The following is a 19,731-nucleotide window of genomic DNA, read 5'->3' on the forward strand; positions in this document are numbered from 1 at the left end:
ATTCACACACTGCTGACTTTTATTCCTTTTCTCTCCAGTGCATACCTGCACCTCTCCAGGCCATCTTCCACCTTCCTATTCTCACTACACATCACAGCGTCATCTTTGAACGTCATAGTCCATCTCTGCAAACAAGAAGGATCTCAGATGTAATCCCACCCCTACCTTAAACCCATATGTCCCTCCAGCTGCACCTCACCACTGTCTTAGTGTCCTCATACATGTTTTTATAGGGCATGTTACAAAAAGGTTAAGGTATAAAGTTTATGCTTTATTCTCCTGTTTTGAAGGCAGTCTTTTGATTGCATAACATTGTTACAAATCCATAAAAAAAACATTACACAACTTAATGCATAGTTAATACAAAGATCACAGCTTAAACGGCCCCCATACAGTCCAGGCTGAATTTAAAGAAATGCCATATTAACAGGACTTGTCTGTCAAGCTTTCCACACATTCATGATTTTGTACTGCCGATTTATTAGTGGGTAAAGGCTGGATCTCAGTCTCAGTAAGAATGAAAATTGTACATGTCACTGAACTTGTAGTTCGAGTCATTTACTTTACTGTGGGGCAAACTTTTGCTGGCAACAAGAGGTCGAGGGTTATCTAGTATTTCGGGACTGTCAGTCTCCTCTGGCACATTGGCACTCCTGGGTGATGTCAGGGAGCCACCGGTGAAAGACACACTGGCACTTTGTGCATGATGTGACCATGTGTTTGAGGCTCTTCCAGTCGGGGACAAGTCTTCACCAAAGGAGGAGCATCCGGGAAAGTTAAAGGAGTCGAGGCTGAAGGACGAGGAGGCAGCGCTGACGCGAGCTGCTCGGGGTTCGTGGAGATTGAGTTTGGAGACCAGTGGTCTGCCGACTGTTACTTGCTGCCTTTCTTGTACTTCCTCATCCATGTTGGAGTAGGTGTAATGAAGGCATATTGTGAATGTGAGCTCCCTCTATAAAGACAGTGAAGAACACAGTTTGGTTTTGGTTTTTTTAGCAGTTATGAAAAAGTATTGGCTTCAGTCTTTAATGCATATTATTAAACTGCCTTTAGATGGCATAGATAATTTTTTTAAGTTTCTTTAAGGCAGTGATTCCCAAAGTGTGGGTCGAGGCCCCCTGGGGGCCACAGCAAAACAAAAATTCACTTTGAAATTATTTATTTATTCACATATTTATATAAATGTATTTATTTCTATGAAAAATACATTAATACTGGTAATAAGAGGAGGTTAATTTGTGACATTACTCATTACTTTGACCCTTTGAAGGGATTTCCTGTTTTTTAAGTGAGCTGCAGCAGGCTTGACATTGGAAACGGCTGCTCTGAGGTCATAAACAGAAGAACTTATTGTAAAAATAGGGAAAAATGACAGACCTTGAGTCTCTGCAGGCTGCGGATCCGCGTGTAGAGACTGTGGGCTTCCGGTGAAGGAAGCTCCTCTTTTATCAATAATAAACATCCAGCTTCCAGTAGAGACTCCTGATTGCTCTTCTTCAAATCAATGTCCACATCCTGCAAAAGTGATACGAAAACTGTGTAAAGCTCAGTGCATTTTCAATTAGATGCTTGTGCTTTAAGGAGATGCAGCAGCAAATTTAGTCCTGGGTAAAATTTTGTCTGTTCTGTATTGAATCACAAGCTTTTTAAATCTAAGTGGAATAATGTGTCTCACACCTCAGGGAAATCGGTAAGCTGAGCCGAGCAGGAGACTATTTCATCGGGTTTGTCAAGTATCCGAGTGTAGATGACCATGACGTTGGAGAATTCTGCAGCAAATCCAAGCTGAACCTTCACTCCACAGTCAAACTGGAGGTAACGGCTTTCAGGGAGAACTGTGAAAAAAATAAATAAATAAATACGAGTAGAAATGTCTTTTTTTGCTTTTTGAAATATTTCATCATTTCAGTTAATACTTTTTTTACCATGTGCAATAGCCCACTGCAGGTTTCGAGCTGAAGAGGATGCCGAACACTCAGAAACCTGTATCCTGTCAGTGAGGGAGCGTCTTTCAGAGAGATTACTGCGCAGCTCCAGCGCCTGCCGCCCTCGTGTGATTACACAGCGACCCATGTCTGAGAAGAAAAAACAAGCTTTAATATTGGGGGCACAGATGTGACGTGTCTATTTTTCTGTTCCAGGACATTATTTTTGTTTAAAACACTTTAATAATAGGATTAATATGCATTTTAAAAAGTGTCATAGATGATCTTAGAGCTTTAAATAACTGGATTAAATCAATTAAATAGTTTTTCTTGCAGGCTGTGCCACTAGATCTTAAATCTGTCATAAGACTAAACAGGCCATAAAATCAACAAATAATTGTAAAGACATTTAAAATAGAAATGATGCACTCAGTTTGCAGTTATAGTTTGCACCATTCAGTGTGGGTTACTCCAAAGAGTTCTCAGTTTTTTCATGCTACAGCGTGTATAAGTGGGATATGACCAGACCTGCAACATCCTCCTTGTTAAACAGCATTTAGTGGGCTTTCAGGTTTCCCTTCATATCCACGTAAGCATATTGCTGCACCTTGACTCAGTCCATCTAAGTCTGCTAAATGTTGCCATTGAGTCAACATGCATGATAAGTGCTTACATGAAAAATAAGTGAGTACCTCCCCACTGACCCCCTTGGAATCAGCTTTTCTTCCTCCAATAACATTGATAGATTACATGAAGCCATGAAAAAATTTACCTTCGTGCTATGAGCCATTTCCGAGTTACATGCATTTTAAAAACATAAGAGTGGCTTTAATAACGGTGCTCACAGTTTACACACAGTATCAAAGCTTCACCAAGGGTTCGAGCATCATGCCAAAAACGAAAGGAATCAGTTTGTTGTTGATGCTCACAATGCAGGAGATGGATTTGCAAATTTATCCCAGCATTTCAGTAAGTGTCAGGAATAATCATTTCTCACTACTCACACTACTTTGCAGATTTCCTGCAAAGTGAAGGATGTTGAACTGTTTTCACAGTTGAAATAGCTTGAAAATAAAAGCGAGTGGACTTCTGTAAGTTTTGTGAAGACGTTTCACGGCTCATCCAAGAGACATCTTCACTTCTAAAACTGTCGGAGTTGGATGTGTTTAAACCCTGTTCGGGGTTATCCCTTAAAAGGGTCGTTGACCCACTATTAATCGTGCTTTATCACATTAGCCAAGACGTGTGTCAGTGACACCTTGCCTCATCCTATCATGTGACCTATTATAGTAAACTGACACAATATTTTTGGGGGGGGGGGGGGCTTGGAAAGGATCTCAAGACTGCACTGTAGGTGGCCAACAGCTGGTGTCATAACCCAGCCACTCTGTTCAATGATTGTTATTCACAGTGGACATAAATGGCCCCTTTTACTCCTCTTTCAAATCTTCTGTCTTTGAGTTCCAAAATGTGAACATTGGCATCCTCGAAAGAGTGACCTTTATCCTTTAGGTGCAGGTGTGCAGCTGAGTCTTGTCCTAAGGACTTAAAAAAGTCACCGGGAGCAGTGCGGCACTGCCAGAGCAGTTTACTCTGAACGTGAAATCAGCCAAACTGAAGTCAGATATGTTTTTTTTTATTTTTTTAGTTGAGGAATATCGCGATCCGACCTCTGATTATATCGTACAGATTGTTGTGTGCTCTACCTTCAGCCACTCTGTCGAGCATAACGGTGACCTTCTCATCTTCACAAACTCGCCGTTTGAGGAAGCTTATGAAGATGCCATTTGACACGTCTTCCCTCTTCACCTCATACGCTTCAGCGTCTACGCATCTAAAAGACAGCAACTTTCACATGAGTTTCACCTTGTAGCCTGAAGTAGAAATACACAATAAGTGCTAGAAAACAACACCCGATACTGAAGAAATTCAAAACTGAACCGCATTTAGGACTGGGAACTTACGTGGCATAACCAAACACTATATTTGCCGTGACCTTCAGCAGTCCAGGCTGCACAATGACATCATCGTGTGGGTTTCTGAAAAAGAAAAAACACGAACAGATTCAGAGGCTCTGATTATAACTGCATTAAATTTAAAAAAAAAATACCCATACCTTTTGCGACACATGTCCAGCAGGAATACATTAAGACCAGTCTTTTTCTCCTGCATCTTTGTGAGTATGTTCTGTACACACAAGCAGTGCTCTGATGTGTAGGAGACCGGTGCGTCAATGGGAACCATGAAGCTGTTTCCATAGTTCTCATAGCCATGACCAGCAAAATATAGCAAACCTTCAGAAGTAAAGAAAAACAGATGCAATTATTTATCCTATTTGTATCCTCTTTTTTTTTTTTATTAAAAGTAGATTTTACAGACACAGTGCTGCATTTATTTTATCAGTAAAGAGCCTTGCAGTCACTCAAAGTGGACAGACTTATGCAGCAGATGTACCATAGACTCCTTTGTCAAGCAGCAACAGGAACTCAGTAACAGCGCTGTGCATCTCCTGCCAGTTGAGGTCGAGCAAGGAAACCACCTTAAAGTCCAACTGTCGAAGAAGGTTGGTCAACTCGTGGACATCAGAAATGGGAGCACACAGCTGCGTGTGGTGAATGTAGTTCATGTTACCAATCAGAAGAGCGACTTTGTCTGTGGCTGTGGACAGGAAGAGAATGAGCAGTGAAACACCCACAAATTGACAAAAGTAAGACTCGGTATTTGTCTGTTTGCTTGCATAAATTCACCATAAAAGTCCTTGGCAGATGGGGGCGGACTGGCTATCTGTTGGAGCGGATGTATTCCTACTCCATAGGTTTTGTGGACTTCCTGTGACTCTGAGAACACCAAAAGAAAAGAACATGCTGTGTTATCTGATAACCAACAGTTTGTTTAACATCTCGTTTTCACTTCTGTAAAGCATGGTAACCAGACTTACTGTGTACTTCAGATTAACCCAATTAACCACAGCTATCAGTAGCTGTTTTTTAGGTTACAATATACACATGCACACTATCTATAAATACCACTTTTTAATTACCTCTTATATATAAAAAGAGGAATCAAAGTCAGAAAGGACATAGGAATTACAATATTGCGATAGTTCCTGTAAATATTCTACCAGAAATTAAAGAGTACCTCGACCGCGGTCAACCTCTACCCAGGAGGCGTCAGTGACAGAACTGGGGCCTGCATGAAAGTGCAAAACAAGAACAGTTACCACAGCACGGTACTGCGATTTTGTAACTATACAAATGTGAAGTGTCAGACTTACTGTAATGTGCTTTTACTTATTTACTTCATGCAAATATATAAACATTTTAACATTAAGAGCTTACTAAATCTTCTCATTTATGTTTACAATCCTAATGTAGAAAATACAAACAATGCCTCACCGATGGTGACTGTTGCCGTGCTGCTCCACACCTCATGATACAAATTGAACACCTTGCACGTGTACTCTCCTCTGTGTGCTGTGGTCACACATGGGATCTGCACAGATACAAAACATCAGCCACATAGAGCATCAAGCTGACATCAAGCTACAACCTCCAGAGATGGAAAATGAATGTGGGAGTGCTATAAACTTGTAACAGCCAAGTGAGTATGGGCAGAAAAGTGACTCCCGGTACATGGAGTGATTTGGGTCCTTACTGATAGTCACATCCCTCGTGGGGACCAAAAAGCCATCACGTGACAGCCAAAATGTAAATATTTAGGTTTTAAAATGCAGAACCCAGAAACCAATGGATGATGCTCACGTGTCTATCTCCATCTTTTATATACAGTCTATAACTGATATAACAATCAGCTGCATTTTAATGTGAAAGTTTTAAAAAATTAAGGTGTTGCAGACATGTGACAGTTTGTTACAAATGTTAAATGGACTGATTCTTATATTTATACTTTACTTGAGCAGAAGACGTCTTTTTTTCCTACGCATATGTGCTTTCTATCCAACACTCACCGAGGAACGCATCAGTATCTTGCCCAAAGAAACTTTGGCATGCCGACTGCAGCAGAGAGGGATTGAACTACCAACCTTCCGATTAGTAGATAAACTAGAATACTTGCTCTATCTCCTGAGCCACCCAATCAAGTGAATGAGGTTCCAGTCACAGAGGTCACACAGTCGCCACCCATCCAGTAACCACTGGTGGAGGTTGATATCAGTTGCTGGGGAAATGATTACTAAAGCCCAAGTCACACAGACCAGTCAGTAAACCCCCAGGAACCACTTGCCAGTAGGGAAACATGTATTTTCCTTATCTGGTTGATAAAAACTTCCCGTTGTGATTGCTTGGATCGACGTGACAGACGTGTCTACAAGCATTGTGCAGTTAATCTCTGAGCTGTAATTGACTGCAACGTTGAGGCGTAACTTCTGATTTTAAGGCGAATACAGTACTCTCTCTGCAGCTAATTTTATCCACCAAGCTCTAGGAACCACGGCCAAATAGTGGTTTTCCATCCCCACTACATCAACATACACAAAAATGCACATCTTTCCATCACAAATGGTGAATATATCATATCCAGTGCGCATGACATCACATGTAAATCCACTGTGCTCTTTAAGTGAATATAATTCAGTGGCTTTTCTCTTTTTTTTTGGTTTGGTATGGTTTTCATATCCAATAGAGAAGCAGCTCTGTGAAGCCTAGCTGTGCTGCTTACTTACCCTGAGTGAGCTCGTCTTTTGTTGTGGCATGGGCACTTTGTTGTGGTACCACTCATACTGTGCAGGTGGGTTTCCCTCTGCAGTGCACTCCAGGACTAGAGTGTCCCCCTCAGAGGCTGCCTGGGACTGCGGGTGCTGGATGATATGCAACCCGCTCACTGAACCTGGAAACAGACTGCTGCTGCAGCCTGAGAAAATTCACCAAAACATTACATCACATGCTGAAAGATAAATTAAAACAACGTCAGAGAAGCAGAAGGAAGAAGAACCTGTAGAGCAGATCAAGCGAACTTGAGCCCACTTGGAGAAAACAAATTTCTCTCCATGGCTTATCCTGCAGATATAGTGACCCTGGTGGGCGGGGCTTAAAGGGCAAAGAACCAGTTCTGAGGAATTTCCTGTTTCCCCCAAAATCTATAAGAAAAAAGAAAAAAAAAATCAATATGCATGAGAGTTCATAGCTGAAACTGTATTAAGATATTAAGATGGCAAGCTATCTCATTCCCTCTGCGGGTTTATGCAGGAATCTTTTTCCTTCTTTTTATAATCCGTTAATCACAAAAGTTTCAGTGACCTCCTGTTTGCCTTTGAACCACTGGTAGCCGAGTCCGGGGGGACCAGAGGTCTGGCAGGTCAATACCACACTGCTCCCAGGTGCGGCTTCCTGGGACTGCGGCTGCACTGTGATCTGGATCTGCTCTACCACTACCACACAAACACACAACATGAGCAATCACATCACAGGAGAGAAGAAACAAATACAGGGCATTACTAAATATTACTGTTAGAGACTAAACTGGGAAAAAAAACTGCTCCACGCTCACTGACCCCTATGTTATGTACACATGTTCAGCTGCTTGTTACTTTTTAGGCCTCTCAGTAGTAATTACCCTTAGTACCAGTTTAAACATCAAGGCCTAGTATTGTTACTGACCATGTCTATCTTTTAGTGACCCCAGTGTATTAGATTTATGACACGTGCAAAACGACCAATACTGCTGTGCATATGTGAGTAAATCAGACTCATTGTAAATCAGTGGGCTCGTGCTTGCTGCTTACAATCTGCATACTACCTGCATACGGACACACCCCCATTTCTTTATATAAGGGGAAAAAGTTTACCTGGAGATGAAGTGGAAAGAGTTGTGATGTTGTAAGAGAGACGCCTACATCACCGAGGCAAGAAAGAAGGAAAAAATGCGACTAGGGAAACTTAAATAATGGTGTCCGAAATCTGAGGAGGTAGCCAGAAAAGGGGCAGCTTACCAAAGAGTTTACACAGGAGTGATCACTGCAATTACTGGCTGAAATAACGAGGGTGCCGAATTACATTTCCCCTGAGATGCTCACTAAAAGTTAAACTTGATATGAGAAGACTAACAGGCTATAAGAAAAAGAAGAAAACGGGCAGAGGAAAAGGAGAATGTGATCTATCAGCCGCAGATGATAAACTTACTCTATGAAACTGGACTGTAAGTGAGGAAATCCAGTATAGCCAGAAGTCATGTTTAATTAAAGATAGGATGAGATAAGAGATACTGGAATGTGTTTAAATGTAAAAGTTAAAGCCTATACTTTACCATTAAGCATTCTGTTTTCTTTACAAGTAATTTTATTTTTAAATGTAGATGTATTTTGGGGAATTTTGTGGCTTATGGGGTTCTGGAAAACTGTTTGTAATTATCAGGGTTAGGGTAAGCCTTATTATTAGTAACAGTAGTATTTCAGTATTCATTTACGCACAGATTTGTGTGTATGCCCTGTTAGTAAATAAGGGTCAGTGAGTTTACTGTAGTCAAATGGCCTCCACAGTCACATGATTGAGATGACAGTCACAGTCATCAGAATTAAGGTAGTTCTGAAGGCAAAAGGAAGTACTAGTGAGGTGTACCTAATAAAGCGGCTGGTGAATGTATGTTTTACAGTTACATGGTCTAAACAGGACTATTTCTTCCTCCTGGTTACAAGGAAACAGTAGGTAACAGTAACAGTAAGAAAACAGACTTACATACATTTGCATATATAACAGCCCAGTGACTTCTCCTTTACCTGCAGTGGTGAGGAACTGCACAGCTTCCTGGTGCTCCATCTTCCTCAGGCAGTGGAGCAGGAAGTCCAGGGAGCAGGAACGCTCAGCCAGCAATGCCAGCAGGGTGCGTGCCGGGCTGCCTGCAGCACTCAGCACCTGGAGAGAACAGCTGGTCAGCTCCCGCTCACTGCAGGAGAAGGGGCAGTGTGTGATGTTAGCAGATGGTGGCATAGTCAGTCTTGATGGGGATCCATAACCCCCCATAACCACACACCATACAGTAAAGACACGGTTTAAGTTTTAGAAACTGTGAATAAAGTGTAAAGCTACCACCTTCACGTGATGCCTTCAGGGTCTCACCTGCAGCAGAATTTCGGCTGCTCGGACACCGCGTTAGCTAGCTGCCTCCATCCACAGGTGGAGTTGTCCAACATCTTTGCCAGCTTAATTAGGATTTCGTCGCTCAGAGTACCGATGCTCCTTTTCCACTCCTCCATCTTCGTAATTCTTCACTACTAACAAAGCAGGACATCGAATTTAAACTTTAGGAGCTAAAATCGCCGAGTGACTGCGCAAACGCTTCTACCTCGAGGTGTGACTGACAGCGGTGATCTACAACATTGCTTTGATTGTTGAATGAATGCACTACTTATTCGCCTACGGAGCCGAAACACCACTAACCTATGGGTTGTAAACACAGCCTCGGGTTTTCCCGTTTCTTACTTTATGAAAATCCGCCTCTAACTGCACACGCCCGCGGATCATAGCACCGCGGTGAAGTAAGGTGAAGACTTAACAACGAAACCCCCTAAAATTGAACTGAGTTGAACTCATACCAAACTATCAAGACGTCCATTAATAGCTGCGCCAAGTGCCGCTTCCGCTATTTAGCGCTACTAAAACCTTAGTTTTTTGGGGGGGTTCAGCCGTTAAATAAGCGCTGGACTTACCAGATTTACAAAAAGCCGGTGGACTCTCAGATACATAGAAAGAGGAACGAAGTTACTTTTACATTAACGAGATAGATGATGCATCCTGATACAATCACTCTTCCAATCCTGCATGATTTGTTCCCCAGATGAGTCGCTTCTCATTTCGGTTCCTCGTTTCTGCAGCCCCTGCTGCGCGCAGTCATTTGCATGAAGCGTTTTTTATGGCAACACCACCACTGTAGCAAGTATTTAAAGATCAGCGCAATAACTATTACAAACTGCGACCCAGAGCTTTTCCTGTGACTTGGGGTTGGGCTGAAAAGCACCGACTTACCAAAGCTCTACATTACAACCTTAAGTGGTGCCACATCTATATACCTAATATCAATTAAAGCAATGGGACAAACTCAACTTTTGAATAGAATTTCATTTTTATTTATAGACAGTCTGCACATTCACAAACAGTCAAAGTGATTTGCGAAAAGAAAAGAAAACACCATAAACACATGTTCAAATGATTTAATCCAAGTTAAACACAATGAAATCCTATTTTTTTTCTACTTTTTGCCACAAAGTAACTGCTCCAGAGCGTTCTAGTATACAACAAAAATGTTGAAAATTGTTACTACGACTTCATGAAAACTGGTCAAATTTGATTTAATGAAGAGTTTGTCTGAAGTGAGACAATAACTTTATTAGGTTCATATGATGTTCAGTTTTTGCCTTTTTGAAGGACGCTGTTATATCACCACCTTTGTTTAACACAAGAGAACATTTGCATCAAACAGAACCAGCAATGAAGAGACAAAAGTCTCTCAGCTGTCAGGTGGGATAGACTGATCCAGAAGTCCATTTCTGTCATGGTAATTCAGTCCAGGGTGTAAAACACTGCTGTTGCCGTCGGTAAGTCCAGTGAAACCCTACAACTTCTTCCCTTTATGTAGTCTGTTGAAACGCCAAATGTTTTCCTTCCTCAGACGTTTCCAATACTCCCAAGAGTCCGACTCGAGCTCGTTCAGCTTTTTGGCCGTTCCCAGGTTTAACTGGAACAACCTGAGTGAAAGGAAAAGAAAAAAAAAAAAAGAAGTGAAATATCACAACTACAACACGAACTCACAAAGAAGTCCCCCGATTACTTAAGCAGTGAGTTGATATGTCTGTGATACAATCTCAACTAATATAAAAACCAAAAGTACTCATATTTTTGGAAATGGCCAGCATTCATAGTCACTGCAGGGCTGTGGATGCCTTTGAGTTTAACAATAGATGTAAAAGTTAATTCAATATAAAAAAAATTGCCTACAAATGGCACAGATTTCACACAACTGCCAGTTTCTCCTAACAAGTTCTGGCCGATTGCAGACTTTTTGCTGTAAAACGAAACATCCACGAAGCTCAAATTTTGAAAAACAATGCACACATTTTATGTTTTGCCCTTGATCTCGCTAAGCTCTCCTTTTTTCCCTCTTCTCTTTTCCTTCATTCTCTAGCTGGTCACCGTTAGATGGCTGCCTCTCCTTAAACTTGGCTCTACTGGTTTCTTCCTGTTAAAAGGGAGTTCTTCCTTCCTGCTGTCGCCAAGTGCTGCTCATACAGTATCATCTGATTGTTGAGGTTTCCTCTGTAATAAAGACCTTGAAAGGCCTTTATCATTTAGTTTAAAGCAGCTTGAGGTGACTTATGAGTAGAAATGCATTTTATATTAGCTATATTAAAAATACAGGCTCTCTAGATTCTCTAGATTTCTTTAAACGGTCTTCAGGAATTTCAGGAATAGTTCTTCGGGCTTCTTGAAGGACATTCAAAGCTCTTCTTTGGATCTTGGCTGGTTTTTGTTGCATTCTCTGTCAAGATGATCCCACACTGTTTCAATAATGTTGAGTTATGGGCTCTAGGGAGGACAATCCATGACTGCATTTTTCAATCCAGATATGCTTTTATGGCATTGGCAGAGTGGTTGGGATCACTGTCATGCTGAAAAAATTTCCAGATGGTACTACATTGTGGATAAGACAAGACCCCACCCCATAGCTTACAAATGGCTGTGAACACTCACTGAACCTGGAACCACTTGTCGAGTGTCTTCATATATTTTCAAGGACACACAGCATGTTGAAATATGCTAGATTTTCACCTGGTTCAGCTAGTTTAGCTAATAGCTCTTTGGGAATCACAATGTTGGTCCAAAAATACAATTTTATGCCTCTCAGCGTGTTCTCTTTGGCATTTTTTGTAGATTCAGCTAAAGACATGGGAACAAATGAAGCATACAATAGTTAATCCCTTGCCTAAGCTGCTTTTTGTCATGCTTGAATGATTCATGAGTCTGTGTTAAGTGGCTTAACAAAAAAAATGGGGGAGGGGGAAACAGCCAATGTCCAAAGAAAAACTTCCCTGGAGAAAAGAGAAATACAATAGTCTTCTCATTGGAAACAAAATATAAAGAAATAAGGGATACATATATATGTATTGTCATAGTCCCAACTCTGTGCTTCACTATTAAGAATAAATCTACTGTGGTATAACTGCTGAACAAATGTATCTTATCACAGTCTAACTAAAGAAGGTGCTCAAATTATTCATTAGACTCCTTTTCATGTCATTTAAATGTTGTAGTTTGTTTTTTTTTTCCCCCGGACACCAAACACAAAATATTTCATTGTGTGAGCTGCAAGAGGAACTCATATTTTACTTGATAAAGCAATGCTTGTCTTTTATTCAGAGCTGATGGTGTAAGTAGTGCCCCATTCACTGCCATCATTTTCAGAGGATCCCACCATGGCTCTGATTAGTGGCACGATGTCTCACTCTGTACTTCTCGATCACTGCTGCAGCTGTGTTTATGCTTTTAATTTAATCACTGATCTTTCACTTTGTGTTTCGATCTTTATAAAGATCTGGTGTTCACAGGTCATTTCAGGAGCAGGTTTATACTTTTACTATACTATAACTGGAAATCGCACCTGCAGACAGATTTGTTTCAGGAATCACAAGTTTCCTAAGTTTTATATCAGTTATGGAAATTTTTTGAAAACCAGCAGACTTTTGAAAAATGCCTATTAATTAATTTAAGCTAAGGAGCCACAACCAGCTTCTGGAGCCAGATGTGGACTTACTTTTCCCAGAACATCACACCATTTATTAGTTCAGTAAATGGGTGAAACTTCCACTGGATGTGTGTACGATGATGACACGAGGGAAAACATTAAATAAAAAATTAACATAACGTGCACTCTCACCATTCAGGGTACTCCTCAGGAGGCTTCAGCTTGGGGTCTTCCCCTTGTTTGAAGATGTTGACCCCTACTGCATGAGATGTGAGTCTGACAGGGTCTTTACACACCTCTGGACCTTTCAGTTCCTCTTTCATCATGCCTTTACCCTTTCCCTTGGCCGCTAAAAGATGGAGGAAGAGATTTGTGACACATGCGTTAAATTAGACTCATGTGGAATGGAGAAAAAAAATATCCACACAACATTAATGTGATCTAACTGACACATGCAACGACATCTCCCCTTTTTCTTTTTATAAAATCGCACACAGTAAACAAGCTTGGCACACAGATGCCCTCTTTACTCACCAACTTTCTTAGCATATCCACATGTCTGTCCTCTGTTTAAAATGCTCACCCTGCACAGAAACGATGTGTTGTGTCCGGTGAGGCACTGCGCTACCGGTGCTATCCGTAATAAACTGTACCGTAACATTTTTACTTTATTTAAAAAACGCACTCCACCATGCTACAATTTGACATTCAGTTTTGCTTCAACTTCCGCTTTCTGCCTTGTGTTTGGCTCGTTAGAAGTAGAGTACAGCACCCCCCGTGGCTGGGAAGAAACACCGCAGGACATTTTCATGCACGCTTGGGTCGCTTCCTTTCACCTCCCGATAGGTGGCAGCACTGATCCGTCTCTGTCAGAGCAGAAAACTGAAGAAGACGACAAACAGCTTCTCGAACATGTCTGAGTACGTTACAGTCCAGAAAAGTGCCCTGAAAATAAAGGGTATGGGAGATATTTCTGCTGGGAAAAAGTAAGTCTTAGTAGTATCAGCGCTTAGAAGAAAATGTACGAAAAAGACATCTCTGTTAAGTCGATGAAATACTTCAAATTATGTGGTTATGTTCGTGCCAGGCTATGGTTAGCCCTTTTGCTAGTAGGAAAACAAACCTCTTTGTTCACTGAACGTGTGTGGATATGAGTAATATTACGTAATACTGTATTTGAAGAGGTCAACAAATATGAAAATAACATTTAAACGAATGCTTCGTGGCCTCAGAGCTGTTGATAGTAGAATTATGGACTGTAACGGAAGGGGTAGCTAGCATTGGCAATAACAAAACGACCGACTAATATATACTTTCTTTTGTACGACACGGGATACACATCCCTTATAAATGTAAAAATCTAAAATACACAAAACCAGCTGAATAGTTAGTTGTCCAGAAAGCAGGAAACACAAGGTTTTGAACGCTAAAGACAGATGTGTGTTACGTAATACATGATTACTGCTGTAGTTCTGGGACTGTGCAGGCCTTAAGTGCTTACAGGATCTTTATGTGTAATTAAATGAAACCTGTAAATGTGGATGAACATATGTGAATGCTGGCTTTTGCCGCACTGAAAGTCCTATAGTATTGTTTTACAATCACTTTTTTTTTGTGGTATTTGACTAACATACGCAAAACCCCCCAACTTGAATGGTATGTGCAGTACTGTGCAAGTCTTGTGGCACCTCTCATTTATTTGTGTTTTTCTTTTTACTTTACTGTAATTGTTTTTAGTGGTCTTGATAAAATAGTTGGCCAGGCAGTATGAAGGCATTTCAAAGGTTTTTATCTCACCTTAAAAATAAGGCAAATAGAAAAGAAGAAGTTGGAGGCCTAAAAGAAAATTAATCTACAGTGGATGAATAGTATTTGAAAGTGTTGTCCTTAAGAACATCCCAAAAAGACCTGATACAGAACCTGAGAGATGGCCCTTCAGTTGATCCATCTACTGTTTGCTGAAGCTTCATCAGAATTGTACTCGGTGAAAGGGTGGCTGTCAAGTAACCATTCTTGAAGAAGGGAAATGGGGGAGAAAAGGCTGAAGTATATTAAATTACTCAATTAGTGGAACAAAATCTGTGGCACCAAGTCTTATGGAGTGAAATGTGAAATTTGTGGTCCAAATTGTCGTTATTATGTGTGGAATAATTCAGGAGAGAAGTTAAAAATGGTTTCATTTTTGATCCCAAACACACTGCCAGTGCAGTAAAAGGATACCTGGATAGAAACACACACAGTTAAACATTAGTAGTCACCACTGGTGTACTCGATTAAAAAAATTGCTGCAGCTATTTCCCATTTTTCTGGCAAAACATTTTTGAAAAAGAGGAGTGGCTCAAGACCTTTGCATAGTACTGTCCTGCATGTACATTTTCTTGCACAGAATTGGTAATAAATTATGAGGTTATGAGCCACTGAATATAGAATTTTTGCATTAAACGGTAGTAGTGCTTTTTACTTTATCCATCAGCATTCTCAGCCGCAGATCTGATAAGTTCCTGTTAAGCCAATAATGGTGTTTCTCTTATTTTTAGGAAGAAGAAGAAGAACAAGGAGAGCAAGCATCGCATGGAGCAGGTCGTTACCAGCCAAAATGATGAGGAGGTGAAAACCAAGAAAGTATATCTTGACAAAAGGACACCGGCACAGATTGCTTTTGACAAGATGCAAGAGAAACGGGTGAGTTCTTTCCCTCCAGCGTTCAAGTGATTGAATTGTGAGGGGAAACAAAGACATAAGTATTAATAGATTGTAGAAGTTTCTGTTTAGAGGAGTGGATCATTTGTAAGGTTGGGTTCAAATTTGGCACTTTTCAGGACTGAAAAACAAACTTGAGCAGTTTGAAAACTGCAGTCAAATCTATTATTCTCTGAAGTAAATTATCTAAACTCAGAATCTCTTTTGTTGTTTAGCGCAATATTTCATAAAGCCATCTTTATTGTCAGTATCATTATAGTAGGGTTTCAATAACAAATCTGCACCAGGTCTGTCAGTGGAAAGACATCAATTGGTAATGATGTTTCACTAAGGTATTGATAATATTACCTCTAAGAGATAGCCACTCTTAGCACTGTACAATAATTCCAAACTAGTGTAGTTTTCAAATACACATTTGCCTAATAAGCAAATTCCCAGTTCATTTCTGAAAAGAGACCCAAATCCCTTTGGGAATGGCCTCCAGTGTGAAAATCTGCCAAATCAACTTTGGTGCTACCTGTTGCAGTGACCACTTGTGAACAAAGGAGCAACCTTGACTTGTTATGTAATCTGAAATAAATTCTTATTTTGTCTGTGTGTGTGTGTATCAATCTTACTCCCACTAAGTGTTTAGAATATTTGTAGGTACTGCAAGCAACTGGCAATCAATCCAGTAGTCTGTGTTAAGTGTTTTGGGGTTTTTTCTCCCCTCTGGCAGAGATTTAAAGATTGTGAATGTGTAAAAAGAAAGTTTTAATGTAAATTTTTTGGCATTAAATTTCTCTGCCTTTCTTTTTAACAGCAAATGGAGCGGATTTTGAACAAGGCATCAAAGACCCACAAACACAGAGTCGAGGTAAGAACTTCCTTAACTCGCCCTTTCAGAGAGATAGATTTAAGACAACATTTACGTAAAACTTAATATCAAAATTGCATATTTCTTAATAGAAACAGTTTGTGACATTATGTTGTTGTTGTTTACCAGGATTTTAACCGTCACCTGGACAACCTGACAGAGCATTATGACATCCCCAAAGTCAGCTGGACCAAATAGAAGCAGGGGAAATGTTCACTCTTGTTTTACCACTTGTACAAAATGTTTCTGCACCACTTTTTTTTTTTTTTATGCATATTTGTTATTTACAATTAAAATTCATTTGATTTCACCTTCATACTTTGGCTGTTGTAATTCCTGGTGTTTATACAGCAGATGTTTAACCAATCATGCTAATGTGTGTGCATGTAGGCAAGAAAAAAAATTGAAATAAGACTGAATTTGTTTTAATAAACGCATTTCATTTAACGGACACATGGCATAAATGGCACACATCGTGTAAACCAAAACACACGAGGTACAATGTTATGTAGTGTTTTGAAGCAACCACAATGGCACTCCGAGCTGCGGTGTTATCGACTACAAGCTGAGGAGGAGTTAAAAGTATTCTGACTCTGGAAGGGAAAAAAAAAAAAAAAGACTTTACATGTTTACATGTACAAAATTAAGTCATATTGATGGCAAAGCTTTACTGCTGCTACTTCTTAAAACATTCCCTGATAAGACACAAAGATAAAGGTGTGTAGAGCTGCATCAGCTGTTTCAACCATACCAAAGAACCATGACACAGTGCACATTGAACACAACCAGTATGCCAGATATTACGCAAGTTGCGTCATACAACAGCCAGATTTTTGTTGAGAGATGAAAAGTTCTGGATCCAAAAAAAATGCTTATTCAGTTCCACATCTGATTTACTTAAATACTCTTTTCTTTTGTTTAAAAGAGTTTGTTTTTTTTTTCCTTGGGTTGTCAGTTTACTTTGGCCCCAGCATGTCACTTGGCTTCACCCACTGGTCAAACTGCTCTTCGGTCAGATAGCCCAGCTCCACGGCCACAGCCTTCAGGGTTGAGCCCTTCTTGTGAGCCGTTTTAGCGATGGTGGCCGCCTTGTCGTACCCGATGTGAGGGTTAAGCGCTGTGACCAGCATGAGGGACTCGTTCATGAGCTTGTTGATCCTCTCCGTGTTGGCCTGGATGCCCACCACACAGTTGTTGGTGAAGGAGACTGAGGCGTCACCGAGCAGCCGTGCGGAGTTCAGCACGTTCTTCACCATCATCGGCTTGAAGACGTTGAGTTCAAAGTGTCCGTTGCTGCCTCCGACGGTGACGGCCACGTGGTTCCCCATCACCTGGGCTGCCACCATGGTCATGGCCTCACACTGGGTTGGGTTCACCTTGCCCGGCATGATGCTGCTTCCTGGCTCATTCTCTGGTAAGATGAGCTCTCCCAGGCCTGAGCGGGGTCCTGACCCCAAGAAGCGGATGTCATTGGCGATCTTCATCATGCTGACGGCCACAGTGTTGAGAGCCCCGCTCAGCTCTACCAGGGCGTCGTGAGCTGCCAGGGCTTCAAATTTGTTGGGAGCGGTTACAAACGGCAGGCCTGTGAGAGAAGCAACGGTGGAGGCTACCTTCTCAGCAAACCCAATGCGGGTGTTGAGTCCCGTTCCTACAGCCGTGCCTCCAGCTGCCAGCTCGTACACCCTAGGCATGGCGGCCTTCACCCTCTCAATGCTGTACTTCACCTGCTGGACATAACCGCTGAACTCCTGGCCCAGCGAGAGCGGCACAGCGTCCTGAGTGTGCGTGCGCCCAATTTTGATGATGTCTTTGAACTCTTCAGCCTTTGCAGCGAGCGCGTCGTGCAGAGTCTGCAGGCCGGGCAGCAGGACCTGGTGGACCTCAGTGGCTACTGCGATGTGCATGGCCGTAGGGAAGGTGTCATTGGAGCTCTGACTCTTATTGACATGGTCATTGGGGTGAACTGGATCCTTGGAGCCCAGTTTCCCTCCCAGGATCTCAATAGCCCTGTTGCTGATCACCTCATTGACATTCATGTTAGTCTGAGTTCCAGAGCCAGTCTGCCACACCACCAGAGGGAAATGATCATCCAGCTTACCGGCTGAAACCTCATCTGCAGCCTGGACGATTGCCTCGGCTATTTTTGGATCCAGGCCGTACTCCTTGTTCACCTGAGCAGCTGCTTTCTTCAGTACACCAAAGGCCTTGATCACTTGGATGGGCATTCTCTCACTTGGTCCCCCTATCTTGAAGTTCATGGTCGATCTGACAGTTTGGGCCCCGTAGTATTTGTCGGCCGGGACCTTGAGCTCCCCAAACGTGTCTCGTTCAATCCTGTAGTCCGAGCTAGCCATTCTGGACGTGCAGATATGGAATTTAGAGGTGGCGCTGAGCCTCTGCAGAGTCAGGAAGTTGCAGTTTAACTGCTGAACGCGTCCTAAAGACCGAAACATGGCTTCTCATTAGAGGTGATTTCGGGGGGAGGTCAACGTTGCTTTCCACATTGTAATATGTCATTGGGTGATGAGGAAACTGATCGGCGGTCAGCCAATCGCGAGGCAAGAAAGGCGGGATTTCCGCTGTGGCTGTCGTATCAAGAGAAAACGAAGAGACAGCTTCATCCGGATTAATGAAGTTTTCAAAACATCCCACAACTCTATTTCCGGTCCGACAGGAAAGTCTGTTTAACTTAAAAGAATAAAAGTCAATAATTTAAATAATTCATTTAAAATTGAGCGTTTAATCAAACCTGAAGACGACTTTTAAATATATTTTGATGTGAAATGAGTGATATTGGGTATGTGTGAAACTTGTTGGGATTGATGTGCTTATATTTTTATTTTTAAGAATGTCTGTCTTACCTTGCATTTCTGTGTTTTACTATTTGAAAAGCAAAAATTATAAAGACTGTTTATTGTCATTATACAAGCAAAATAAATGCAGCTATACCACCCTTACATGGTGTACAAAATTTCAGTAACAGCTAAATATACTGACATGTATACGCATACACACATTCACAGGGTTAAATAGTGATGCAATGATTAGCACTATAATCTCACAGCAGAAAGGTCCCAGGTTCAAATCCTTTCACACATCTGGGGCCTTCCTGTGTTGAGTTTGCATGTTCTATCCACTGGCTTTGCTCGACAGTCCAAAGAGGTGCATCTAAATTGAACACTGAATGTGTGCGTAAATAGTTTTCTGTCTCTATCTGTCCAGGATGTACCATGCCTTTCTTCCTATGACAGCTGGGAGATTGGATAAGCAGAAGAAAATGGAGGGATAGATACTTCCCAAATATGTATGTAAATACATGTATGTATTCAAGGATATTGCACCTTTACAGACCATGAAGTGTGCAAATAACACAGTCATAAGTATATGTCTATATCTGAGTATGTAAACATGTGGAACTGAACTGTATAATTTTGCATATATGTATTTAGTTTGTGTAAATTTAAGCAACACTCTTAAAAAAATATTTTCGTGATTTTTATTTGGTGGAAAACTAGAATTTGTTTAATGGCGGCCAAAAAATGTTTATATGAAGGAAAA

General features: G+C 41.2%; 4 protein-coding genes across 7 annotated transcripts; 1 reads left to right on the forward strand and 3 right to left on the reverse strand.

Annotated features, from left to right (window-relative positions):
* Positions 1 to 258: 258 nt before the first annotated feature.
* Positions 259 to 9,783, reverse strand: malt2 (MALT paracaspase 2). 4 transcript variants are annotated; one of them, XM_031725791.2, is made up of 17 exons: positions 9,586 to 9,783; positions 8,996 to 9,150; positions 8,656 to 8,822; positions 7,181 to 7,311; positions 6,876 to 7,020; positions 6,607 to 6,794; positions 5,321 to 5,417; positions 5,064 to 5,114; positions 4,673 to 4,762; positions 4,380 to 4,583; positions 4,042 to 4,219; positions 3,890 to 3,964; positions 3,632 to 3,759; positions 1,926 to 2,075; positions 1,678 to 1,835; positions 1,378 to 1,515; positions 259 to 952 (listed from the first exon to the last, which is right to left on the reverse strand). In XM_031725791.2, exons 2-17 carry the CDS (start codon positions 9,130 to 9,132, stop codon positions 509 to 511), a joined length of 2,481 nt encoding a protein of 826 aa, XP_031581651.1. In that variant the 5' UTR covers positions 9,133 to 9,150; positions 9,586 to 9,783; the 3' UTR covers positions 259 to 508. The 4 variants fall into 4 exon arrangements, with proteins under 4 accessions (XP_031581651.1, XP_039462283.1, XP_039462281.1 ...); XM_039606349.1 differs by lacking the exon at positions 9,586 to 9,783 and adding an exon at positions 9,359 to 9,524; XM_039606347.1 differs by lacking the exon at positions 9,586 to 9,783 and adding an exon at positions 9,317 to 9,524.
* A 288-nt stretch (positions 9,784 to 10,071) lies between these two features.
* mrpl54 (mitochondrial ribosomal protein L54) lies at positions 10,072 to 13,408 on the reverse strand. The gene is made up of 3 exons (XM_031725760.2): positions 13,149 to 13,408; positions 12,807 to 12,963; positions 10,072 to 10,620 (listed from the first exon to the last, which is right to left on the reverse strand). Exons 1-3 carry the CDS (start codon positions 13,273 to 13,275, stop codon positions 10,488 to 10,490), a joined length of 417 nt encoding a protein of 138 aa, XP_031581620.1. The 5' UTR covers positions 13,276 to 13,408; the 3' UTR covers positions 10,072 to 10,487.
* Positions 13,409 to 13,446: 38 nt separating this feature from the next.
* fam32a (family with sequence similarity 32 member A) lies at positions 13,447 to 16,488 on the forward strand. Its single transcript, XM_031725761.2, has 4 exons — positions 13,447 to 13,600; positions 15,152 to 15,296; positions 16,117 to 16,170; positions 16,300 to 16,488. Exons 1-4 carry the CDS (start codon positions 13,527 to 13,529, stop codon positions 16,366 to 16,368), a joined length of 342 nt encoding a protein of 113 aa, XP_031581621.1. The 5' UTR covers positions 13,447 to 13,526; the 3' UTR covers positions 16,369 to 16,488.
* A 91-nt stretch (positions 16,489 to 16,579) lies between these two features.
* Positions 16,580 to 18,827, reverse strand: fh (fumarate hydratase). Its single transcript, XM_031725759.2, has one exon. The coding sequence runs from the start codon at positions 18,624 to 18,626 to the stop codon at positions 17,127 to 17,129; it is 1,500 nt and encodes a 499-aa protein (XP_031581619.1). The 5' UTR covers positions 18,627 to 18,827; the 3' UTR covers positions 16,580 to 17,126.
* Between the last annotated feature and the right edge of the window lie 904 nt (positions 18,828 to 19,731).

Source organism: Oreochromis aureus, linkage group 23 (assembly GCF_013358895.1).
Source record: "Oreochromis aureus strain Israel breed Guangdong linkage group 23, ZZ_aureus, whole genome shotgun sequence".
Taxonomy (NCBI): domain Eukaryota; kingdom Metazoa; phylum Chordata; class Actinopteri; order Cichliformes; family Cichlidae; genus Oreochromis; species Oreochromis aureus.

Coding starts and splice junctions, on each gene's coding strand:
- malt2 (XM_031725791.2), bottom strand. CDS start 9,132: ATGGAGGAGTGGAAAAGGAGCATCGGTACTCTGAGCGACGAAATCCTA. Junction 8,823..8,995: donor CAGCCGAAATTCTGCTGCAG/GTGAGACCCTGA, acceptor CTTCTCCTGCAG/TGAGCGGGAGCTGACCAGCT. Junction 7,312..8,655: donor GCAGTTCCTCACCACTGCAG/GTAAAGGAGAAG, acceptor TTTGTGTGGTAG/TGGTAGAGCAGATCCAGATC.
- mrpl54 (XM_031725760.2), bottom strand. CDS start 13,275: ATGTTACGGTACAGTTTATTACGGATAGCACCGGTAGCGCAGTGCCTC. Junction 12,964..13,148: donor TGGATATGCTAAGAAAGTTG/GTGAGTAAAGAG, acceptor TCCATCTTTTAG/CGGCCAAGGGAAAGGGTAAA. Junction 10,621..12,806: donor CCTGAGGAGTACCCTGAATG/GTGAGAGTGCAC, acceptor CCTTTCACTCAG/GTTGTTCCAGTTAAACCTGG.
- fam32a (XM_031725761.2), top strand. CDS start 13,527: ATGTCTGAGTACGTTACAGTCCAGAAAAGTGCCCTGAAAATAAAGGGT. Junction 13,601..15,151: donor GATATTTCTGCTGGGAAAAA/GTAAGTCTTAGT, acceptor TCTTATTTTTAG/GAAGAAGAAGAAGAACAAGG. Junction 16,171..16,299: donor CCCACAAACACAGAGTCGAG/GTAAGAACTTCC, acceptor GTTGTTTACCAG/GATTTTAACCGTCACCTGGA.
- fh (XM_031725759.2), bottom strand. CDS start 18,626: ATGTTTCGGTCTTTAGGACGCGTTCAGCAGTTAAACTGCAACTTCCTG.